We start from the raw sequence: 25,986 nt of genomic DNA, 5'->3' as shown, positions 1-25,986 counted from the left end.
ACAAATTGGAGTCTCCTGGCAAATGGTTTCTTGGTAGCCACTTCTGAGTGGTCTGCAGGGGAAGTCTGAAAAGAGGCTGAAACATTTTTCTGTGTCCTCGCCTAGTCTAGCTTCAGTGCTTCCAGAGATTTCTACCAGCTTCTGCCTCCAGGAAGAGAGCTTCAGTTTCTTATTCTGCTTACCGCCTGTCAGCAGCCCCAGCCTGGCTTCCTCTTCCTGATGGTACCTCCTTGACCACTCAGAACATGTCATCATGACCTTGCAGAAATGGCTCCATCTGTCAAGCTCTCGGGCCTTCAAACAGCTTAAGTGTTGAGGAATGTTTTTCCTAGAATCATTTTTAAATTAATTGGAAGTGGCACTGTGTACCGGTTAAATTCAGGTCTGAGGTGACAAGAACATCTCTATACCCCTTCCTTCCCATTCCAGGGCAGCTCTGATGGGCTGGGCCTCCCAGTGGTGAGAGGCACTCTGTGAGTGTGGAGAAGCAATTGGGTGACAGGGAGACCGAGTCAAAGGGGCTTGCTCTGCTTAAAATGGGAGATAATGACTGATGTACTTTCTTTTTTCTTTTTCTTTTTTAAAGCCAAGGGAGGAGGGAAGAAGGGATTCAGCTGTTTTGGCATATTGGCAACATTCCTCTTTTAAAAACCCATCAGTTTCCTTCTATAAGTAAAATAGGGCCCCCAGCATATTACAGTAAGAATGTGCAACAGTTACCAGGGAAGATAAGCCCTGCCTCAGAAGCCTTCTCGTTCCAGGCCTGACCCAAATCAGGCCTAAGTACCTGAAGAGTGTTCTCAGTCTTAACGCCACTGGAGGGCTGGCAGCCTCGGTGTCGCGTGTTCTCCTTTCCTTTGTCCTTACTTTCTTCCCCGAGCGTAGAAAACTGGGCTCACGTGAGCTGATCTCTGGCCAGAGCGCTGTGGGGTGAAGACCTGAGAGCGCACTCTTTCCCCTTAAGCTTTCTGTTTAGAGGCACCTACTCCTTCACCTCTGACCCTCGGCGACCCCATGGTCTGTAGCCCACCAGGCTGCTCTGTCCATGGGATTCTCCAGCCAGGAACACTGGAGTGGGTTGCCATTTCCTGCTCCAACCTCTTATTGGTTAGTCACTTACAAATATCTAAAACTATGGAAAAAAATATATCAATTGGGCTTCCCTGGTGGCTCAGACAGTGAAGAATCTGCTTGTGATGCAGGAGACCTGGGTTTGGTCCCTGGGTTGGGGAGATCCCCTGGAGAAGGAAATGGCAACCCACTCCAGTACTCTTGCCTGGAAAATGCCATGGACAGAGGAGCCTGGTGGGCTGTAGTCCGTGGGGTCACAAAGAGCCGGACACGACTGAGCAGCAGACACTTTCACTTTCAGTTTATTAATCAGAATATGAAATATTCTCTGTAGTTTTCCTGACTGAAATACTTCTAACAATTTTAAGCAATGTTAGCTGTGACAAGACTCGGGGCTTTCAAAGCTCTGGTGGTTTTTGTGCTTTTTCATGACCCTGCTTTGGCTGTTGTTTTTCGCTTCCCACCACCCTGTTTACTGTAGTTTGCTCCTCTGCCCTTGTATTTTCTCCATGGTTCTGTTCATTCCAGTGGCTTCCTCCTCATGCAGACAACTGCCAGGACCGCATCTCCAGCCAGACCCCTGAACTCCTAGCTCGTGCGCGCATTTGACTGGACACTGATCTTGGATGTCCTGCTGGGGTCGTGTGTGGTTCCACTTGAACTGTCATTTACTTCCCGTTTCAGCCTCCAGCCTACTCCCAGCATCACTTGGGTGAATGGCAGCAGCATCCACCATCCAGCAGTGCTGCCTAGACTGAAAAGCTGGATTTTATTCATGACCACACGCTTTCTCCCCCCTCAGTCTGATGTGTCACCAAGTCCTGCTGCTACTCGGCCCCCACAGCCCTGTGGCTGGGGGCACCTTCCTGCCCCACACGTCTTATCATAGCTAACTCTGGTTCTGCCTGCCTCCCACCTGGCCCTTCCGTAGTCTTTCTCCACACGCGGCTAGGACACGCTGGGCTTCATCTTCCCCACACCTGCCTGCAGCTGAGGTAGGCTGTACCAGTCACCTCTGCCTACAGCCATACCATGGATATGGTGGGCCTTTTGACATGCCTGTGAGACCCAAGAGATGCTGCTACCAAAGCCCCACCCCCATGAGGGCATTCGACCTCCTCCCACCTGCCTCTGCCCGAGGACCTCGCTCCCGTAATTATCCCCAGCCTTTGCTGATCAATGGCCTCCCCTCTGCTGCAGTGTGTAGAGACGTGCTCTAGTCTCTCCCACCTAGAAGTCTTGTCTTCTCCGGTTACCAGCCCATTTGCCTGCTTCCTGTCATAGAAGAGATTCTGAAAGAGTTGCCTGTGATCCCTGTCTCCACTTCCTCCCCCGTTTATCCTCAGTCCAGCTTCTTTCCCAGCACCCCTGAAACTGCTGGTGTCAGGGCTCCAGTGCCCTGCGTGTTGCCGGGTCCAGGTCTGGTCTTTACTCTTCTGTTACTTGATCTCTCAGCAACGTTTGACACAAGTGAGCCTTCTCCCCTCCATGGACGCTGTCTCTCGGCTTCTGCGCCTTTCACTTCGCCCTTTGTGTGTGTCTCCTTTGCCAGCTCATCCCCTGCAGACCCTGAAGCATTGGCGTGTCAGGTGGCTGCATACTTGGACCTCCGTTCTCCATCTGAACTCAGTCCTTGGTGCTGGTGATTAAAAGCAATCTACAGTCTGACAGTGTCCACATATACAGTTCCAGCCTGACCTTCAGATTTGCCTTGAAACCACACGTGGTCCATCTCTTGTGTCTCACGGCATGTCAAAGCCCCAGCTCCTAACCAGAATTCTTGGGTTTCCTTACCTTCTCCCCAACTTGCTCCTCCCTTAGTCTCTTCCATTTCAGTGAGTGCCACACCCATCTCCCCAATTGTTCAAGCCAAAAACCCAGCAGAGAATCATCTTAGATTTTCTCATTTCCCATCTTTCCCTTCATCTAAACCACGAGTGCTTGTTAGCTCTGCTGCTAAACATAGCCCGGCTCTTTAATCTCTCTCCACCTCCATTTTTGCCTGGTGTATTGAAATGGTTTCTTATCTAGTATCTCAGCTTCACTTTCCCTAGAAATTTTTCCCACACAGATATGTTTTAAATGTAAGTCATATCACATCACTCCTTTATCTAGAAACCCTTCAGCATCTCCTCTTGAGGAAATCTTATAGGATGTAGCCCCACCAACCTCGCTGACCTCACCTGAGCCCCCACAAGGACCCCTCCCATCCCCTACACTAACCTGGCCCTGGACCTTCTTGTTCCTTCAGCACACCAGCCTTATTTCTGCACAGAGCCTTTCTAGCTTTGCCCAGGACACTCCTTCCCTGGGTTTTTGCATGGCTGGTTCCACGTGGCCATCTGGGGTTTCAGCCCAGATTTATTTCCCCTCCTCAGAGACACTTCCCCAGACTATCTGATTAATTGTCCAGATGCAAGAGCCCCTTCACTCCCTCCACTCAGTTCCTCTTTGGTGTTGCCCGATTTTCTTTTCCTCATAATGCTTGTTGCAAAATGAAGTTACACTAACCACTTAAAAACTGTTTCTGTCTTTGCGAAAAGAACCTAAATTCTAAGAAGGTGGCGCCCTCATTTCCCTCGTTCCCTGCTGTGTCCTCGGCACCCACCAGAGCCTCGCACAGAGGAGGTGCTCTGCGGGGTGAAATCTGATCACGCCGCTGTGTTGTTTCAGTGGCTCCTTCTTCCCTTGAGAGTACGTTCCAGGTTCCCTGATATGGTTTATGAGTCCCTCTGTGGCCCGGCCCCTGCTTATGCTTTAACTCATTGATTCTCAACTGGGGGTGGGGGAGGTGTGGGGGGCAGTTTTGCTGGGTCCCACCCCCAGCCACGAGAGAGAGCCGGCAGTGTCTGGAGGTCCTCTCGGCCGTCATAACTGCAGGGGGGCATCTAACGGATGGAGGTCAGTGGTGGTTTAGTTGCAAGTCCTGTCCAACTCTTGGGACCCCATGGACTGTACCTGCCAGGCTCCTCTGTCCATGGGATTTCTCAGACAAGAGTACTGGAGTGGGGTGCCATTTCCTCTTCCAGGGGATCTTCCTGACCCTGGGATCGAACCCCCGTCTCCTGCATTGCAGGCTGCTGCTAAACATCCCTATGCTAAACAGTGCATAGGACAGGCCACAAAGAATAGTCTATTCCGAAATGTCAGGAGTGCCACCGTTGAGAGTCTAGCTGTTCCTCTTATCCTTTGTCATGGTCAGAGGTCTATGCCTCCTGAAAGGTCATGTTCTTTCTAGCTACAGAGCCTTGTCCTTTCGCCCACCTGGGACACCCCTTCCCCACCCTTTCCCCAGCTGCTGTTGACCCTGTTCATGGCCTTGATGGAGGCAAATTAAGCTTTAACCTTTACAACATGAAATTAAATCTGTTTTAGCAGTTTGGAGTTTTTTTTTAATAAAGATAACTTAAGTTTCTACCTCAAATTGAAAGTAACTTCCATACACAAACATTCTTCTTTTTTTTTTCGGATGGGTAAGGCTGTTGTTACTGAGGACTACAGTATTATATGTATTATTAGTCCAATTGCAGAGAATGAATGAGCTGACTTAGTAAACAGCACCTATGCAGTTAGTTTAATTTTTCGACCATAGGCTCTTTCTCACTTTTTAGATATGATTTAATGTGTTTAAACACACATTAATGAATTTTAGTTTCTTTGTGCCATGTTTTCATGTTTTCCTTTTTAATGATTAATACGAGCAGCTTCCCAGTTGATGTTACAGTATTTGAATACCATAAGTAGGAAGTTGGTCCCTGGGTTTTTTTTGAATTGACATTCTACCTTTGTTCTACTCACAGAACAGAGCTTTGTGGCCCTGCTTTTGTCCTTCCCCGAGCAGTCCCACTATTGCTGATGAAAGAAAATACTTTCAGGTTCTGTGATTTGTAAAGACCCCCACATGAGGATTACAAAGTTAGATAGAGCGTGTATTTATGAGCAATAGAATCACAGCCCACTAATTTTTTAAAAACTACAATTTGCATGGTACGATTTTTAAATCGCAAGATTTAAAAAAATAGTGTTTATATAATGCTCTGCTTGCTGCTTGTAATATTAACACAACCCTCATTGCATGTTTTTTTTTCTTTTTCAAATCCATTTGCGCATGGATTATTTTTTCTAAAACTTTCCATAGAAAAAAATATTTTAAATAACTTCCAAGGATAATGTAAAATGTTCCTTCTGCCATTGCATATTTATTTTACTGTGTTTCTAGCACTGTATACTCTTTTTTAATTTTATGTTCTAACTTGGTAAAGGTAGATACTAGTTTTGAAAGGGATTAAGAAATCTTTTAGTTTACTCATAGCTTTATCTGAAACTTATTGTATCAACCTTGCTAAAAAACCCCAAATAGGTACCATTTTCCTTACCCCTTTATTCAAAACTCCACACCAGGTGGATTCTCCAGCCCTGTATTTCCATCTCATTCTCACTTGTTAGCTCCCAGAGCCTTACTTGACTCAGTTCTGTAGTTATTTCCTCATTCTTTTCTACCATGAACAGTGACTGAATCCCTGATCATGTACCAAGCTCTGTGCTAGAGGATAAAGATATGCTGTTAAATAAAAGGTGTTCCTTTTGGAGTGACAATTTCTTAAGTAATTACGTTTGTGTGTGATAAATCCTGTAATGGAGAGAGGTACACAGTGGTGGCAGATTTTTCAAAAGACTTCTCCTTGAGAGACTGTAAAAGACTTAGGAGAGGGTAGAATATTTGAACTGGGTTCCTAGAGAGAAAAAGGGCATCGAGAGCTAGGGATGGAAGTCCAGGTGACTTAGTTTACAACCAATGTTGGTTCAGCTGCTCGCTGTTCATCTTTATTTCCTGCTTCCTCCCTCCTAAGTGCTGTAACCAATAGTAGTATGGCATAATCCTGCCTTCAGCTGTAATATTAAAGTGAATTTGGAATAGCTAATTTGAGTTAGATTTTCCATTCAAAAGGAATAAGGAGCCACCTAAGATAGAAGGTCATTAGGGAGCTGGTTAACTGTAGCTGACTTTCTCCATTTTTGGGGAGTCTGTCCCTTGGACTGCAAGGAGATCCAACCAGTCCATTCTAAAGGAAATCAGTCCTGAGTGTTCACTGGAAGGACTGATGCTAAAGCTGAAACTCCAATACTTTGGCCACCTCATGTGAAGAGTTGACTCACTGGAAAAGACTCTGATGCTGGGAGGGATTGGGGGCAGGAGGAGAAGGGAACGACAGAGGATGAGATGGCTGGATGGCATCACTGACTCGATGGACATGAGTTTGAGTGAACTCCGAGAGTTGGTGATGGACAGGGAGGCCTGGCGTGCTGCAATTCATGGGGTTGCAAAGAGTCGGACACGACTGAGCGACTGAACTGAACTGAAGTCATCTCATCTTTTTTAGTTCTTTCCTTCTTATCGCAAGACTTATTATAAATAAAAGGCTGTGTTTGAGATACTTTTATAGAGTGTTATTTTTTTCAAAATTGATTTAGTTGTGGCTAAGGGGAAAAACTGAAGAGGCAGCTGTCATAGTGATTGTATTTCTGCACAGGTTCAAACTCTAGGAAGAAAATTAATATAGAAAGAAGCCATCTAACTAAGTCTTTATGTCCTTGAATTTCATCCTCAAGAACACTTATAAGGAAAATGACTGGTGAAAGGAGTCATTGTAGGGAGAAGGTGGGAGCAGGCATCAGGTTAAAACATTTTAAGCTATGACTTAGATAAAAGAAACAGTAGGTATCAGAAGTTGGTGTTTTAAGGGGATTCCTCTAAGATGTCAGCCACCGTTAAATAAAGATCATTTAAAGGATTCCACTTTTTAATTTGATAAATGGTTACCATATATCTGACCACCAGGGTGAAGCGAATTCATATATATGGTGCTGTTCCAATTTATGTATCACGGAGCTTGTGCTTTGCCATCTAAACAGGGTGCCAGCAAGTCATCCTGAAACAGGATGCAGGAGCTCTGCTAATCACCACACTTTGCTCACCCTCACCAACTCCCTTGCTTGTTGTTCCTCTCTTCCTGGACTGCAGCTCAGTGGCAGGAAGAGTGAGAATAGCTTTTCAAGTCTGAATATAAAATATTCATTTTGTCAAGATTTAGTATTCTAAAATGGAATATATGTATATATCATTTCAGTTCAGTTCAGTCGCTCAGTGTGTCCGACTCTTTGCGACCCCATGAATTGCAGTACGCCAGGCCTCCCTGTCCATCACCAACTCCCGGAGTTCACTCAAACTCATGTCCATCGAGTTGTTGATGCCATCCAGCCATCTCATCAAACACAGTATTTTTTTGTACATATACACAGGTGTTTCTCACCCTCCCCCCCACCCCGTGAGGAGCCTGCATATCCAAGAGCTCCATTTGATGTTGCTGTTTAGTTGCTCAGTGTGTCCAACTCTTTTGTGACCCCCATGGACAGCAACTCGACAGGCTCCTCTGTCTGTGGGATTTCCCAGGCAAATAATACTTGAGTGGGTTGCCATTTCCTTCTCCAGAGAGTCTTCCTGACCCAGGGATTGAACCCACATCTTCTGCTTGGCTGGTGGATTCTTTACCACTGAGCCACCAGGGAAGCCCAAGAGCTCCATTAGGGGAGAGCATACCACTTTCTTATATGAGAGGAAAGCTTTGAGAAATCATTACATGGTCAGACTTCTGTTTATATAAGTGAGGAGAAAGTACCATTATTTTTATTTGGACTTACATAGTTTATTGGGTTTAAGGGTGTATGTGTATGTGTATACAAATATATGTACATCATTTCATCAAATGTAAATTTTTTATTTTGTTAGAAATTTTAAAGGAAGTTCATAAGACTGACCAGAGATATGCAGAGGAATGCAAGATATACTTACATAATTAAGTAAGAATTACATCTCATATAAGATGCCATGTTGTACAAACTACTTTAATCAGCAATTTGATTTGTGCCTGGGTCAAAATTTGCCATTTTAAAGACATTTAAGATATAGTATCGTCATCTTTTTACTTGAGAAGTCATTTGTAATCAGGACTCTTGACCAGGAGCTTTCCTTTTCATGAGAGATATTCCAGAAAAACATCTATTTCTGCTTTATTAACTATGGCCAAAACCTTTGACTGTGTGGATCACAATAAACTGTGGAAAATTTTGAAAGAGATGGGAATACCAGACCACCTGACCTGCCTCTTGAGAAATCTGTATGCAGGTCAGGAAGCAACAGTTGGAACTGGACATGGAACAACAGACTGGTTCCAAATAGGAAAAGGAGTACGTCAAGGCTGTATATTGTCACCCTGCTTATTTAACTTCTATGCAGAGTATATCATGAGAAACGCTGGGCTGGAAGAAACACAAGCTGGAATCAAGATTGCCGGGAGAAATATCAATAATCTCAGATATGCAGATGACACCACCCTTATGGCAGAAAGTGAAGAGGAACTCAAAAGCCTCTTGATGAAAGTGAAAGAGGAGAGTGAAAAAGTTGGCTTAAAGCTCAACATTCAGAAAACGAAGATCATGGCATCCAGTCCCATCACTTCATGGGAAATAGATGGGGAAACAGTGGAAACAGTGTCAGACTTTATTTTTTTGGGCTCCAAAATCACCGCAGATGGTGACTGCAGCCATGAAATTAAAAGACGCTTACTCCTTGGAAGAAAAGTTATGACCAACCTAGATAGTATATTCAAAAGCAGACACATTACTTTGCTGACTAAGGTCCGTCTAGTCAAGGCTATGGTTTTTTCTGTGGTCGTGTATGGATGTGAGAGTTGGACTGTGAAGAAGGCTGAGCGCCGAAGAATTGATGGTTTTGAACTGTGGTGTTGGAGAAGACTCTTGAGAGTCCCTTGGACTGCAAGGAGATCCAACCAGTCCATTCTGAAGATCAACCCTGGAATTTCTTTGGAAGGAGTGATGCTAAAGCTGAAACTCCAGTACTTTGGCCACCTCGTGCAAAGAGGTGACTCATTGTAAAAGACTCTGATGCTGGGAGGGATTGGGGGCAGGAGGAGAAGGGGACGACCGAGGATGAGATGGCTGGATGGCATCACGGACTCGATGGACGTGAGTCTGAGTGAACTCCGGGAGTTGGTGATGGACAGGGAGGCCTGGCGTGCTGCGATCCATGGGGTCGCAAAGAGTCAGACTCGACTGAGCGACTGAACTGAACTGAAGTAACCCTCTGAGTTCTTACTGTTAGGCTCACAGTGGGCTCCTTCCCTCTGTCATCAGGATCCTGCAACTCCCCCACAGTTACGGTCCTAATAGGCATAAAGGCAGCAGAAGTTTTTCCAAATAGAAGGTTCTTGAAATGGGTACAACGGGAAACAGAAGGCCTGCTTTTCCCGCAGATGCAGGAAAATGGTGCAGGAGGCCATTGGGAGGCAAAGGATTCGCACCTGGTTGATCATTCTTGGCAGGAATATCGTTAAGAACATTTAACCGTATTTTCATGTGTATTTAATGGAAATATTTTATTGGCATATGTCATAAAAACAGAAAATAAGTAATCCCAAGGATCTGGGTTGGCTCATTACATATCTAAGTATGTGTAATTCTCTCTCCAATGCATTAGAGAATTAGTGAGTCTCCAAAACTTTTAACTCCAGAATTCATTTGCTAGAAGTAGCCTCCCCTCTTGATACTTCGTACAGGCCCTTTAGAGGCCACGCGAGCTGAGCCCGCCTTGCGCAGCCGCAGTAGCAGGCTGGAGGGGCTGTAGGAGCTGTCGCGAGGCCCCGGCCTTACGCAGCCGCACTGAGGGCTGAGAACCGGCCAACGGTCACAGCTCTTTGCTTTGGAGCTTCTAAGGGTGCCTGCTGCTTTCTGCCTTCACCTCTCAAGTGAGTAGCCATGAGCTGGACTGTGGGAATCCTGCGGGCCAGCCAGAGAGCGGGCACTGTGAGGGCGAATTTCCTATGCCTGGGAATGGCCCCAAGCCCCCGCCCGCCGGCAGCCGTTCCCCTCGGGGGCGCCTGGGCCGTGGCCCCCGCGTCCAAGATGGCGACCGTCAAGCGTGAGCTGATGAAGAATTGCACTTCAGAGGAGCCTGTTCGCAACAGTAAGATCTCCATCGTAGGAACTGGATCGGTTGGCATGGCCTGTGCTATCAGCATCCTCTTAAAAGGCTTGAGCGATGAACTCGCCCTGGTGGATGTTGATGAAGGCCGACTGAAGGGTGAGACCATGGATCTTCAGCACGGCAGCCTTTTTGTGAAAATGCCAAATATTGTTTCCAGCAGAGATTACTTTGTCACTGCAAACTCCAGCCTCGTGATTATCACGGCAGGTGCACGCCAGGAAAAAGGAGAAACACGCCTTAATTTAGTCCAGCGAAATGTGGCCATCTTTAAGCTAATGATGTCCAGTATCGTTCAGTACAGTCCCCGCTGCAAACTGATTGTGGTTTCCAATCCGGTGGACATCTTGACGTACGTAGCCTGGAAGTTGAGTGCCTTTCCCCAAAACCGTGTTATTGGAAGTGGTTGTAATCTGGACACTGCCCGTTTCCGTTTCTTGATTGGGCAAAGGCTTAGTATCCATTCTGAAAGCTGTCATGGGTGGATCCTTGGAGAGCATGGAGACTCAAGTGTTCCTGTGTGGAGTGGAGTGAACATCGCCGGTGTCCCTCTGAAGGAACTGAACTTAGATATAGGAACTGATAAAGATCCCGAGCAGTGGAAAAATGTTCACAAAGATGTGGTTGCTAGTGCCTATGAGATTATTAAAATGAAAGGTTATACTTCTTGGGCCATTGGCCTCTCTGTAGCTGACCTAACAGAAAGTATTTTGAAGAATCTTAGGAGAGTGCATCCAGTTTCCACCAGAATTAAGGGTCTCTATGGAATAAATGAAGACGTATTCCTCAGTGTCCCTTGTATCCTGGGGGAGAGTGGTATTACTGATCTTATAAAAGTAAAATTGGCCCCTGAAGAAGAGGCTCGTCTGCAGAAGAGTGCAAAAACACTTTGGGATATTCAAAAGGAGCTTAAGTTTTAAAGTTGTTTAAAACTACCTAGCATTCTGAGGTTACTTAAGAAAGATAGTGGTTATGGTCCTGTGTATGTCTAGTTTTTGAATAAACTTTAATTCCTAAAACTTGGAAAGAGAAGGGAGTGGAGTGACTCCCCTGTTTATTTAGCCTCCCCTCCTTTTTATTTAGCATCCAGATGCTAGGTTGTACTTTTTAACAGTTCCTAAGTGACTGCGTCAAATAAGGTGCCAATGATTGTACCAGCTGTATCAATCATTATACCAGTGATTTACCAGTCCGTCTTTTCTGTGTGTGTGTGCATGTAGAGTTGCCAATTGTTAAAAAAAAGTGGGATGCAGGTGTTTGTTGTGTTACAGAAATTGATTCTTTTCATTAAGTACGTTTGTTCTTTTATTCTGAGTGCCTTATACCTATGTTCATTTATAAGTAACTTCCTATACACTGTGAAAATAAACATATACACGGAAGCTCTGTTATTGAGCCATCAGTATCTTCATTCCCCTGTGACCATCTATCAGCCAGGCTTAAAAAAAAAAAGCATCATAAAATGGGAGTGCAAGCAGGTCCTGTGTGTTCTGTGTTTGTGCATGCTCATGTATGTGTGCCAGTGAAGCAGGATCATTAGGTAAAATATGAAAATGATAGTGATTTGGTTGGTAACTATTATAAAGTATTTCTTTATATATATATATATGTTATTGAAGTATAGTCGACAGTGTATGAGGTGTACAGCAAGGTCATTCAGTTAAATATATGTTATTTTTCAGATTATCTGTTATAGGTTATTACAAGATACTGTAGTTCCCTGTACTATACAATAAATCTTTGTTGGTTGCTGCATATCTTTTAAAATTAAAAATCTAGCGTTCTAGTCATATGAAGTCAAACAAGTGGAGTCAGAATGTCATAAATTTTTTATTATTTAATGCAGTAAAATATAAAGCTTTTAGGAAGAGGCCTGACAGTCATAGGTGGTTCAGTTACTAAAAATAAGGCTGATTGAAATAGTTTTAGAACTGCCGCTGAGAACCTGACCTGTTAGCACCTTAAATCAAGAAGCATATTATAAATTGTTCTTATTGGGCTGAGTCTTAGCTGCAGAGCATGCCCTGGCCCTAAGACACTCTAGGGTCATCCCTGTTGCTCAGTTTACTGCACATTAGCAGAAAGCTTTTGCTTTTGAATTGTGCCCTGTTAATCATTGTCATAGTTATTGACCATTTTTTAATGAGTAACTTCAGGGATTGTATTGCTCGGAAAGTTACATGTTCACTTTTTATTCCTAAATCAATTGACTTGACTACAAATTCTAGACTGTATGGATGTGATACAGTGAAGGTTTAGGAGAAAGATGCTTGTCTGACCTTCACCTAATAGTGGGACTAATAGAAAATGAGAATCTTAGCCTTCCTAATGCAAATGAATATTAAATAAATTACATGGTATGTTCAGACATTCTTAGATTTATGTGGGTATCAACAGGCCTAATCAAAAATTGAAATAGACCAGCAGCTACTCTCTAAATTAAGCCTAGTCTTGCTTAGTCCAGTTTTACTACATAGACATAGGACTATAATCCACCCCAAAAAAACTGACTACTTAACCAAGCTGATCAGAGTTTCATACTAGTTCATTGAAAATATCAAAATGTTCTGATTTCCTCAGAAGCTGTGTCATATAATGGGATTAATCAAAGTGCTGAGCTCCCTGAAGGGAAGAGTGGTGGTTTGGTTTTTCCAGGTGATTCTAAAACCTATTTAAGCTTAATTAACACCAAGTTTCTCTTCCCCTTTGTCCAACCCTTAAGTTTTTATTTTTCCATGTTTTAGCCAAATTTAGCATAATAGTGAAGGATATCAGAGCCTGCCTTAGGTCTGTTCTGTGATTTCTCTTCACCAGCTATGTCAGTCAGGATAGGCTGGGTTATACTACGGTAAAAGAATAATCTCCAACTGTGTGGCTTCAAGGTTTCTTTCTTTCCTAAAATTCACTGGGTTTATGCAACTCTCTAGGGAACCTGACCTCCACAGGATGGCTTCATACCTCAAGTTTCTTTCATCTTGAGGCACCACTGCAGCAAACAGGCTTCTGTGATTGCTATGGAAAGGGAAGAGGGGCCTGGAGGCTGGAACAGTTGCAATAATATGTTTCACCTTGGAAGTGGCACAGATTTCTTCTACTCATATTTCATTGGCCAGAATGAGTCACATAGTTGCCTAACTTCAAGAGGGTAGGGAAGTATTGTTCCCTCACTCAGTCGTGTCTGACTCTTTGAGACCACAGGGACTGCAGCAGGCCAGGCTTCCCTGTCCTTCACTGTCTCCCAAAATTTGCTCAAACTCATGTCCATTGAGTCGGTGATGCCATCCAGCCATTCTCATCCTCTGTTGACCTCTTCTGCCCTCAACCTTTCCCAGCATCAGGATCTTTTCCAATGAGTTGGCTCTTCACATCAAATGGTCACAGTATTGGAGCTTCAGCTTCAGTTCTTCCAATGAATATTCAGGATTGATTTCCTTTAGGATTGACTGGTTTGATCTCCTTGCACTCCAAGGGACTCTCAAGAGTCTTCTCCAGCACCACAGTTCAAAAGCGTCAATTCTTCAGCATTCAGCTTTCTTTATGGCCCCACTCTCACATCCATACATGACTACTGGAAAACCCATAGCTTTGATGACAGACCTTTGTCAGCAAAGTGATGTCTCTGCTTTTTAATATGGTGTTTAGGTTTATCATAGCCTTTCTTCCAAGGAGCAAGCGTCTTTTAATTTCATGGTTGTAGTCACCATCTGCAGTGATTTTCGAGCCTCCCCCAAAAAAGTCTGCTACTGCTTCCACTGTTTCCTCATCTGTTTGCCATGAAGTGATGGGACCAGATGCCATGCATGATCTCAGTGTTTTGAATGTTGAGTTTTAAGCCAGCTTTTTCACTCTCCTCTTTCACTTTCATCATGAGGCTTTTTAGTTCCTCTTCATTTTCTGTCATTAGGGTGGTGTCATGTGCATATCTGAGGTTACTAATATTTCTCCCAGCAATCTTGATTCCTTTCAGCTTATGATTCATCCATCCAAGCATTTTGAATGATGTACTCTACATGTAAATTAAACAAGCAGGGTGACAATATACACCCTTGACATACTCCTTTCCCAATTTTAAACCAGTCCATTGTTCCATGTCTAGTTCTGACTGTTGCTTCTTGACCTGCATACAGGTTTTTCAGGAGGTAGGTAAGGTGATCTGGTATTCCCATCTCTTTAAGAATTTTCCACAGTTTGTTGTGATCCACACAGTCAAAGGCTTTAGTGTAATCAATGAAGCAGATGTTTTTTCTGGAATTCCTTTCTTTATTTTTTGATCCAGCGGATGTTGGCAATTTGATCTCTGGTTCCTCTGCCCTTTTTTTCTTTTTTGAAAAATGCCACGGGAATTTTTATTAACACCAAAAACATTATGTATTGGGGTACAGCCAAGTAACAATGTTGTGATAATTTCAGGTGAACAGTGAAGGGACTTAGCCATACATACACATGTATCCAGTCTCCCCGAAACTCCCCTCCCATCCAGTTTTCTGTCTTTTTAAATCCAGCTTGTAAGTCTTGAAGTTCTTAGTTCATGTACTGCTGAAGCCTAGTTTGATGGATTTTGAGCATTACCTTGCTAGCATGTAAAATAAGTGCAATTGTGTGGTAGTTTGAACATTCTTTGGTATTGCCCTTCTTTGGGATGGGAATAAAAACTGACCTTTTCCAGTCTTGTGACCACTGCTGAGTCTTCCAAATTTGCTGGCATATTGAGTGCAGCACTTTTACAGCATCATCTTTCAGGATTTGAAATAGCTTAACTGGAATTCTATCACCTCCACTAGCTTTGTTTGTAGTAATTCTTCCTAAGGCCCACTTGACTTCACACTCCACGATGTCTGGCTCTAGGTGAGGGATCACACCATTGTGGTTACCTGGGTCATTAAGACCTTTTTTGTACAGTTCTGTGTATTCTTGCCACCTTTTAATCCTTCTGCTTCTGTTAGGTCCTTACCATTTCTGTCCTTTATTGTGCCCATCTTGGCGTGAAATGTTCCCTTCGTATCTCTAATTTTCTTGAAGAGATCTCTAGTCTTTCCCATTCTATTGTTTTCCTCTACTTCTTTGCACTGTTCACTTCAGAAGGCTTCATCTCTCCCTTATAGAGAGAAGTATCACCCCCTGTATCCAGAAGCAGTTGAGTACTGGCTGTCAGTAAACACTGGCATTAATAAAAACTGACCTTTTCCAGTCCTGTGGCCACTGCTGAGTTTTCCAAATTTGCTGGCATATTGAGTGCAGCACTTTCACAGCATCACCTTAGCATTCTGTATAACATGGTCACTACTGCAAGAAGTACATATTTCAAGCTAAGTCATTTTTAGGGAAAGCAGGCACATGAGTAGAAGTTGTAGAGGTCTTTCCAGGTCTCAGAACCAGAGTGGTGTGGGGCAAGAGCCTGGATGTCAGTGAGGCAGTTGTACTTACAAATCAGATCACCATGGGTGTGGGTTAACCTCTTTGACCTCTGGTTTCTCATATATAAAGCGCTGGTCTTCATTTCTGCCAGAATTGTGAAGGCTACATAAAAGTCTACTGCTTGGTGAGTCTGGCACATAGGTGATCTTAAATGGCAGACATTATTCTTGTTCAGGAAACATTTACAGTCTTACTCGGTTTTATGAAGAAGCTGAATTTCTAGGTTCTTCAAAATTCCTGTTGGCACTGTAATTATTGATATATCCAAAGGCTTTCTCATCAGTTGGTCCTATAAAGCTTTCATTATTCTAACCTCAGCACCGAGGCTGGCAGCCATCCTGTACCTGCAAGTGAGAAAATTGAAGCTAAATGAGCTATACAATGGCAAAGACTTTTTAAAATTTGGAGCGCTTAATTCCATTAGCTGTCTGTTTATTAGATGCTGTAAGGGTTTTCTCAGATTCATTAAATTGAGGACATACCTTCAGCTTTTAAGTAATTTTTCAGCACACTATATATAACACCAAAAATTTTCATGTTGTTCTTTTCCTTGCCAAGACAGACACAGTAAATGTGTAGTAATATCCCATGGTTACTCCTGGCATACTGGCTACATCACCCTTCAAAAAGCTGTTGTGGTGTGAATGTGAGTAGTAACATTATTGGAGGCATAATCTTGAATCTGTTCTAAACCTAGAATATCAATCAGAAAATCCATATTAGTGACAAATTACTTGTAATCATTTTCCTATTTCATAATACTCTGAGAACTGCTTCCTTAGAGACTGCTCAGTTCAGTTCAGTCGCTTAGTCATGTCTGAGTCTTTGCAACCCCATGGACTGCAGCATGCCAGGCCTCCCTGTCCATCACCAACTTCTGGAGTTTACTTAAGCTCATGTCCATTGAGTCAGTGATACCATCCAACCATCTCGTCCTCTCTTGTCCCCTTCTCCTGCTTTCAATCTTTCCCAGCATCAGTCTTTAACAATGAGTCAGTTGTTCACATCAGGTGGCCAAAGTATTGGAGTTTCAGCTTCAGCATCAGTTCTTCCAATGAATATTCAGGACTGATCTCCTTTGGGGTAGACTGATTGGATCTCCTTGCAGTCCAAGGGACTCTCAAGAGTCTTCTCCAACACCACAGTTCAAAAGCATCAATTCTTTGGCGCTCAGCTTTCTTTATAATCCAACTCTCACATCCATACATAACTACTGGAAAAACCATAGATTTGACTAGATAGACCTTTGTTGGTAAAGTAATATCTCTGCTTTTTGATATGTTGTCTAGGTTGGTCATAGCTTTTCTTCCAAGGAGCAAGCATCTTTTAATTTCATGGCTGCAATCACAATCTGCAGTGATTTTGGAGCCTAAGAAAATAAAGTCTCTCACTGTTTCCATTGTTTCTCCATCTATTTGCCATGATGGGACCAGATGCCAAGATCTTAGTTTTCTAAATGTTGAGTTTTAACCCAACTTTTTCACTCTCCTCTTTCACTTTCATCAAGAGGCTCTCTATTCCTCTTTGCTTTCTGCCGTAAGAGTGGTGTTATCTGCATATCTGAGATTATTGATATTTCTCCTGGCAATCTTGATTCCAGCTTGTGCTTCATCCAGCCCAGCATTTCTCATGATGTACTCTGCATAAAAGTTAAATAAGCAGGGTGACAATATACAGCCTTGATGTACTCTTTTCCCTATTTGGAACCAGTCTGTTTTTCCAAGTCCAGTTCTAACTGTTGCTTCCTGACCTGCATACAGATTTTTCAGGAGGCAGGTTGGGTGGTCTGGTATTCCCATCTCTTTTAGAATTTTCCAGAGTTTATTGTGGTCCACACAGTCAAAGGCTTTGGCATAGTTAATAAAGCAGAAGTAAACATTTTTCTGAAACTCTCTTGCTTTTCCCATGATCCAACAGATGTTGGCAATTTGATCTCTGGTTCCTCTGCCTTTTCTAAATCCAGCTTGAACATCTGGAAGTTCACAGTTCACGTACTGTTGAAGAGACTGCTACTTTCTGACAGTATTACAGCCTAGCACTGTTGGACACAAGCATTGGGACTCAAGGATGAGGTTCTTGGAGGAGTGGGCTCACTGCCTAGGAGTGCCGTTTATGTCCCAGTCTTTGAGGAGAGCATCTTGGAGTTGGGCAGTATGCAGTGGCCCTGTTTAGAAGGGTAGGCTTGTGGTCTGTAACCACAGAGAAATTCTTCTTGGTCAGAGAGGAAGAGGGATAAGGACTGCAGGGAAGAATCCCAGAGTCCAGAAAATGCTTCAGAGTGAGACTTCAGTTGCTGGATGGACACTCAGGTCCCCAACATTCCCTGTCTTCACCGGACTTCTCTGGTGTTAGGGTAGGGGTATGCTTTTGTGGCAATAGTTGTAATTATTATCTTGGAACTCAGTATATTTACTTCATAATTTGCTTAAATGTACTCAGTCCCTAAGTCTTTTCTCAAGCACATTTTTAAGCAGAGGAATGTTCTGTTGACCTGTGATAGAGTATCACTGAGAGAACCGACACCTCTGATCTGCGTATCAGAAATTGAAACAGGTGGGAAAAAACTAAAGATCTTCATTGAACTATCCATGTAGTATGAATAGTACAAGCTTAGAAACTTTCTGTGAGCCTTTCTGCTGAAAGCGACTTGAGGCCCTGATTATAAGGAGATGCTTGGTTTCCATTTCCACAGCTGTAAAATTTAAAAGGCTTTTTCAGTGAAGTATAGGTGATATACCATATTATGTAAGTAACAGGTGTACAAAATAATGGTTCATAATTTTAAAAGTTATACTCCATTTAGTTATAAAATATTGACCATATACCCTGTGTTGTACAGTATATCCTTGTAGCTTATTTTATACCAGTAGTTTGTACATCTTAATCCCTTGCCCTTATATTGCCCCTCCCCCCTTCCTTTATCCCAGCGGTAACCACTGGTTGTTCTCTGTATCTTTGAGTCTGTTTTTTGTTGTTGTTATATTCACTAGTCTGTTGTGTATTTTTAGATTCCACATATAACTGGGAGATCATACAGTATTTGTCTTTCCCTGTTGGATTTATTTCACTTAGCGTAATACCCCCAAGTCCGTCCACATTGTTGCAAGTGGCAAGATTTCATTCCTTTTTACGGCTGATTAGTAAGTATCACAGTGTATACATACCGCATTGTCTTCGTCCGTTCATCTGTTGACGGAGACTTAGGTTGCTTCCATATCTTGGCAATCATAAATAATGCTGCTAAATGAGCATTGGGCTGTCTGTATCTTTTGAATCAGTGTTGTTTGGATATATTTCCAGGAGTGGACTGGCTGGGTCTATGGTAGTTCTGTTCTCAGTTTTCTGAGAAGCCTCCATACTGTTTTCCACAGTGCCTACACCAATTTGCCAAATTACACCCGTACTGTACAGGTGTTCCCTTTTCTCCACACTCTGGCCAGCACTGGTTATTTGCGTTCTTTTTGCAGACAGCCATTCTGACAGGTGTGAGGTGTTATCTCAGTGTAGTTTTCATCTGCATTTCCCTGATGATAGGGATCTTGAGCATCTCTTCATGAGCCTGTTGGCCATCTGCATGTCCTCTCGGAAAACATGTCTATTCATGTCGTCTGCCCATGTTTAATTGGGTTGTTTGATTTTTTTAAATTATGAGCCGTGTGAGCTGTTTATACTTGTTGGATATTAACCCTGCGTCAGTCATATCATTTGCAAATATCCTCTCCCATTCAGTAGGTTGCCTTTTTACTTTGTTGATGGTTTCCTTTGTTGTACAAAACCTTTTAAGTTTAATTAGGTCTCATTTATTTTTGCTTTCATTTCCTTTGCTTTAGGAGACAGATCCAAAAATATATTGCTGTGATTTATGTCCAATAATGTTCTGCCTATGTTTTCCTCTAGGAGTTATATAGTTTCCAATCTTACATTTAGGTCTTTAACCCATTTTTAAATTTTTGTGTATGGTGTTAGAGAATGTTCTGATTTCATCCTTTCACTTGTCCAGTTTTTCCCAGCAGCACTTAGTGAAGAGGCTGTCTTTTCTCCATTATGTGTTTTTGCCTCCTGTGTCGCAGATTAAGTGACCTTAAGCGTGTGGGTTTATCTCTAGGCTCTGTTCTGTCCCACTGATTGCGTGTCTGTTTTTGTGTCAGTACCGTACTGTTTTGGTTGGCCTCCGGTCCAGTTGGTTGCCAGACCCTTGTGTGGAACCTGCCAGCTGCTGGACCGGGTCACAAGGCAGCTGAATGCAGAACCTCAGGGGCCCTGGGGCTAGTACTGGCGTGTGTACTCAGAGTCTAAAAGATTCTGGGGCTGCTGTCTGCCCACTGCAGGGTGAGACCAGGTCCTGGACTCAGTGCTCGCACTGCTGGCAGGCGGAGCTGGCCCCAGGGTCTAGTTACGGCCGAGGATCTCAGGGCTGCTGTTGGGTCCCTGGGCGGGGGTTAGGGGGTGGGGGGTGGGGGAGGCGGCGGAGTGGTTCCTGACTCAGTGTTCGCACTGCTGGCAGGCGGAGCCGGCCCCGGGGTCTGGTTACGGGCCAGGCCGAGGGTCTCAGGGCTGCTGTTGGGTCCCTGGTGGGGGGGGGTTACGGGGTTGGGGGTGGGAGAGGCAGAGGAGATGGTTCCTGACTCAGTTGGCGTGGCCTGGTGCTGGGGAGATAGGCTCCGTAGGCTGCGCGACTGTAGTGTTCCTGCATCTGGTGCCTGCCCCTGGTGGAGGCGACTGGTCTGGAGGCGAGAGCAGGCTTCCTGGAGGGCAGGGCCGGGCCCAGGGGACTCTGGGGCCGGTGCCTGCCCACTGATGGGTGGAGCGGGGTCCTGTGTCTAAATGAGGCGACTGGGCTCCAGAGGTCTTCAGGCAGCCTGCCTGCTGGGGGGTGGGACTCACTTGGCCTGAGGTACGCCAGCGGGGGGCCAGGTCTTGACACCGAGGAGCTATAGGGAGGATCCCACGCTGGCGCCACCAGCAGCAGTGCCAAGTGGTACAGGGAGCTCCCAAGAACGGCTGCCCCGTGTCTGTGCCCCACTGTGAGCCGCAGTGGCCGCCTAGCTCTCCAGCAGACGCTCCAAGACCAGCAGCTAGGCTGACTCCGGCTCCTGTTGAATGACTGCCTCTGTCCTGGACCCTGGCGTCTGTGAGATGCTGTGCACACCCTTTAGGAGTGAACTCTATTGCCCCAGTCCTCTTGGACTCCTGAAATGAAGCCCCACTGGCCTTCAAAGCCAGATTCCCTGGGGGCTTGCCGTCCAGTGCAGGACCCCCAGGCTACAGAACCTGGCGTGGGGCCGGAACTTCCGCTTCTCTGGGAGAGCCTGTGCAGTGTTGGTTCTGTGGGTCACCCGCCTGGGGATGTGGGGCTTAACCGTACTGCTGGTCCACCATTCCCCCGCGTCCTGTTGGGGGTCCTTCTTCACATCTTTTGTGGTAACAGATCTTCTTGGGCAGGTTCTAGTCTTTTCATCGGTGGTGGTAGTTGTGACGCTGGCGTGCTCCTGGGAGTGAGCTCAGGTCTTTCTGCTCTGCCGTGTTGGCTGGACTCCTCCACAGCTGTAAATAAATAAAGGGCCACGCGATGCTCTGTATCCCACGTGTCTCCCTCCCTTCACCGGGCTCGGAAGCCTGTCTGTTCCTACTTGGCTGTTTTTCAGATATGATTCCTTCTAATGGTTCAGTTACTCACTTACGACCCTGGGAACAAGTAAACCATCCTTGGGAAGTTAGAGCAAAGGAAAAAAAATGGGCCAAGGAGAGGAAATGGGAGCGCAGCCCCCATCCCCGGCCCGAGCAGAGCAGCCATTCTGCACGCTGCCTCCCAGGCCTCATCCACGTTCCTGCCTCCACCTTCGCAGTGACCGACCTCCTTCCATCTCCCCGAGAAGGTGGGACGGTAGATGATTCTATTCACGTCCTGGTAGAAAACCCTGTCATTAGGCTTGGCTGTAACAGATGTTCCACCAGAGAGGCAACCGGGAAGAACCAAGGAGCGCATTGCAAACCCTGGCCAGAGTCGCCTTTCAGTGGAGAAGGTCTGCAAGGCCTTTCAAGGGGGCACTCTTGGGCATTTTGGACAAGGCAGCTTTTTTTGTGGGCCATCCTAGACAGTTAGCATACCTGCCCCCAGTGCCAACGGTGATCCCCTGTGACTCTGACAGCCCGACTCTCAGGACTCTACTTACAGAACTTCTGCTTAGAACTGCATTTCCACTCGTCCCCCCGACCCGCCAGGGACAGAGTACTGCCTTTAGCTGGAAACCTTTCATGAAGGGTTCATCACAGTACAAATTAGAGGGCTGCATGGAAGAGGGGGTTGCGGGGAGACATAAATACCCTGGGGGGGGTGTGTGTCAAGACTGCTGTCTGGGACCCAGACGTTGACAGGGTGGTCCTGGACCTACAGACCTCTTACGATGGATAACCTTGTGTGTCTTCAGTTATCAGAATATTTAAACCAAAATGATGTGACTGTAAATTAATGCTTTTGACAAACATGCCATAATACTTATATCCACACGAGCTTTGTTCCTGGAACATGGTATTTTGAAGCCGCTGTAGTGAGAACAGCTGACGTATACTGAGCACTGCCAGGAGCGGGGCTTCCACGCGCGTTGCCTCAGTCCTCAACTCTGTAAGCAGGCATTATCTCCATGCTGCACACATGAACTCTGCCCCTAGCGAGAGTAAGCAGGCTCCCCAGGCACGTGAGCTGGCCTTTAAACGGAGAGGCCTACTAGATACCAGGGTCTCTGCTAACGGCCGTGCTACCATGACTGGAGTAGATGCCTCGGAACTGACAAGTCCCAAAGGGGATGCACCTCGTGAACTGGGAAACAGCACAGGGGTCCAGCTTCTGATTGAAATTAAGCAAGCATCAACATAAACGAAAAAAAAATACTAGCTGACTCTCAGTCACTCCAAGAAATGACTTATATGTTGCTGTGAATCCAGGGTGCTTCACAGTTTGACTGAGGAGATCTGTATCCTCGAGAAATAATGGTTGAGTTGTTGTTCAGTCGTGTCTGACTCTTTGTGACCCCATGGACTGTAACATGCCACGCTTCTCTGTCCATGGGGTCCTCCAGGCAAGAATACTGGAGTGGATAGCCGTTTTCTTCTCCAGGGGATCTTCCTGACCCAGAGATTGAAATCGAGTCTCTTGCATTGCAGGCAGAATCTTTGCTGCCTAGCCGTCGGGGAGGCCCGGTTGGGGTGTGGCCAACAGGAAGACTACAGCGCTGTGCTGTGGTGCTTCTGGAGTAGTGGCTTCAGAACAGGGCCATCTAGGTGTGAAGAATGAATCGGTGTGCAGCTAGCGTCACCTACGCTAAAGACTATCCACCTCCTGTAAATTAGTGTCCCTGCCCTTGGGGCCATGTGCAGAGGTGGACTTGACCCTGCACGTCAGGATCCTCCAAACTCCTGCTCCAGGCCCGCAATTCCAGATCACTGTCTGCCAGGAACACCTTTACGTAGATTCCTCAACACTATCGGTGCATAAGAACATTCTCCTCTGCCATTCATTGATTCCTCCTTAACCCTTATGGCAGAAAGTGAAGAGGAACTAAAAAGCCTCTTGATGAAAGTGAAAGAGGAGAGTGAAAAAGTTGGCTTAAAGCTCAACATTCAGAAAACTAAGATCATGGCCATCTGGTCCCATCACTTCATGGGAAATAGATGGGGAAACGGTGGAAACAGTGGCAGACTTTATTTTGGGGGGCTCCAAAATCACTGCAGATGGTGATTGCAGCCATGAAATTAAAAGACGCTGACTCCTTGGAAGGAAAGTTATGACCAACCTAGACAGCATATTAAAAAGCAGAGGCATTACTTGGCCAACAAAGGTCCATCTGGTCAAGGCTATGGTTTCTCCTGTGGTCAGGTATAGATGTGAGAGTTGGCCTGTGAAGAAGGCTGAGCGCTGAAGAATTGATGCTTTTGAACTGTGGTGTTGGGGGAGACTCTCGAGAGTCCCTTGGAGATCCAACCAGTCCATTCTAAAGGAGATCAGCCCTGGGATTTCTTTGGAAGGACTGATGTTGAAGCAGAAACTCCAATACTTTGGCCACCTCATGCGAAGAGGTGACTCATTGTAAAAGACTCTGATGCTGGGAGGGATTGGGGGCAGGAGGAGAAGGGGGCAACCGAGGATGAGATGGCTGGATGGCATCACCGACTCAGTGGACATGAGTTTGGGTGAACTCCTGGAGTTGGTGATGGACAGAGAGGCCTGGCGTGCTGCGATTCATGGGATCACAAAGAGTCGGACACGACTGAGCAACTGAACTGGTTTCTTCTCCCCACTCCTTCCTTCTGGCCCCCAAATTCTTAGCCTCAGTAGATTCATTTATTTAGACAGACATCCCATTCTCAACTGCATCTTTACATATGAAGGCCAACAACATAGGCTGTCTTCTGGTAGGAAATACATGTCATGGAGGGTTGACGATATAGAGCATGTTGCCTTTCAGATTTAGAGTTTTATGTTACTTAAGGCCCAGTAGACTTTTACTAGGAAGAAGAAACGAGGTCTGTCTTGCTGTCTTCCAAGGCAGCAAGGACAGTCTTTCCTTTTGTTGGTCTTCGTTTGGTACCCACAGCAATGGCGTATCAGTCAGTCAGCAATGGGGTCCATCTCTAATTTTGGCTCTTTTCCCCATCTTTTAACATTTGATGACTGATTTTTTTCATCTTTCAGATGAAAGACTTTCGAAATACAATGCAGTCAATATTTCCAGCAATTCCCAAGAACTCTGAGTCGGCTGTTGAGTGGGAAGAAGCACTGAGATCCAAATGAGAGGAGCACAGTGGATGAAGTCTGGACGAGTGCTACGGGGAAGGCTGGCTTTGGAGCTCTCGCAGCCCCAAAGGGACTCAAGTGAGTTCTCCTCAGGAACACACGCAGTCGCTGACTGAGCCTCTGGGATGGACAGCGTTCAGTGTCCTCACAGAGGCCTGCCGTCATGACTGGGCGCTGCTCCTTTACAGCTGATCTGGTTACGTTCACAGGAGGGGGAGGGGGTTAGGGTTAGCAAAGTTTGAAAAGTTAGGAAGACTGTTTCAAAATAATTACATGGGTACCTTCTCTAGGTAAAGGAAATCCCAGGGGAAGTACTTTTATGACTGTAAAAGTTGAAAGCCAAGTTTTCTACCTGAAAAAAATAATAATGTATGATGGAAAATCTTTATAAACAGACAGTGGTACCTCAGTGTGTCCAGTTAAAGAAGTTTTAGCAGCCTTGCTTGTGAGTGTGTGGCTGTCAGAGCGCAGAGGACTTGCTCCTGGAAGTGAGTCCTGCCCGTCAGGCAGTGGAGTCGTGCTGCTGCCCCAAACGCGCACTGTGGTGTGTGTGCTAGGTATCTCTTTCAGTTCAGTTCAGGTCAGTCGCTCAGTCGTGTCCGACTCGTCGTGACCCTATGAATCGCAGCACGCCAGGCCTCCCTGTTCATCACCATCTCCCGGAGTTCACCCAGACTCACGTCCATCGAGTCCGTGATACCATCCAGCTATCTCTTCCTCAGTCGTCCCCTTCTCCTCCTGCCCCCAATCCTTCCCAGCATCAGAGTCTTTTCCAATGAGTCAACTCTTCTCATGAGGTGGCCAGAGTACTGGGGTTTCAGCTTTAGCATCATTCCCTCCAAAGAAATCCCAGGGCTGATCTCCTTCAGAATGGACTGGTTGGATCTCCTTGCAGTCCAAGGGACTCTCAAGAGTCTCCTCCAACACCACAGTTCAAAAGCATCAATTCTTCGGCGCTCAGCCTTCTTCACAGTCCAACTCTCACATCCATACATGACCACAGGAAAAACCATAGCCTTGACTAGACGGACCTTAGTCAGCAAAGTAATGTCTCTGCTTTTGAATATGCTGTCTAGGTTGGTCATAACTTTCCTTCCAAGGAGTAAGCGTCTTTTAATTTCATGGCTGCAGTCACCATCCACAGTGATTTTGGAGCCCCCAAAAATAAAGTCTGCCACTGTTTCCACTGTTTCCCCATCTATTTCCCATGAAGTGATGGGACCGGCTGCCATGAAAGGCCCTGTAAACCTGTACGTTCTTCGATAAGAAGCCAGTAACAGACTGTGATGACCTGAAAGGATATCATGCAAAAGCAATGATATTGTGGGTATAAAATGTACTTTTTTGACAGGTTGATTCTGAGTCCCTAAACATTGCCTGACAGTTTGTAGTCTTATCTCAGTTGTCAATATTAAAATAGACTGCTCTCTTTCTCTCCCGCGTGCGTGCCCTCTTTCTCTCTCTCTCCCTGCCCCGTGCTCCTCCACTCTCTTCTCTTCGAGTCTTTGGGTTGGCATGCCCTCATGCTTCGAGCATGGATTCTCCTGCTATCCTGTAAATAAAATAGAGCTGTAACACTGATTTGCCTAAGAGCTATAACACGGTTTGTCCAAGACCCAAGAGCTGTGATGCGCCAAGGGCTTTAATGTCC

General features: G+C 45.3%; 2 protein-coding genes across 2 annotated transcripts in view; both read left to right on the top strand.

Annotated features, from left to right (window-relative positions):
- The window catches only part of TMEM242 (transmembrane protein 242), a 42,576-nt gene extending 16,808 nt beyond the window's left edge, over nucleotides 1-25,768 (top strand). The window contains exon 4 of the mRNA XM_052645575.1: nucleotides 24,234-25,768. Coding sequence (XP_052501535.1) covers nucleotides 24,234-24,332 — 99 coding nt within the window. The 3' untranslated portion in view covers nucleotides 24,333-25,768. The remainder of the gene's footprint in view (nucleotides 1-24,233) is intronic.
- LDHAL6B (lactate dehydrogenase A like 6B) lies at nucleotides 9,904-11,049 on the top strand. Its single transcript, XM_052645574.1, has one exon. It carries the CDS (start codon nucleotides 9,904-9,906, stop codon nucleotides 11,047-11,049), a length of 1,146 nt encoding a protein of 381 aa, XP_052501534.1.
- Nucleotides 25,769-25,986: the final 218 nt, after the last annotated feature.

Source organism: Budorcas taxicolor, chromosome 9 (genome assembly GCF_023091745.1).
Source record: "Budorcas taxicolor isolate Tak-1 chromosome 9, Takin1.1, whole genome shotgun sequence".
Lineage (NCBI taxonomy): Eukaryota > Metazoa > Chordata > Mammalia > Artiodactyla > Bovidae > Budorcas > Budorcas taxicolor.
The sequence above is the reverse complement of the archived record's forward strand: the minus strand, read 5'-3'. Positions and strand labels throughout refer to the sequence as shown.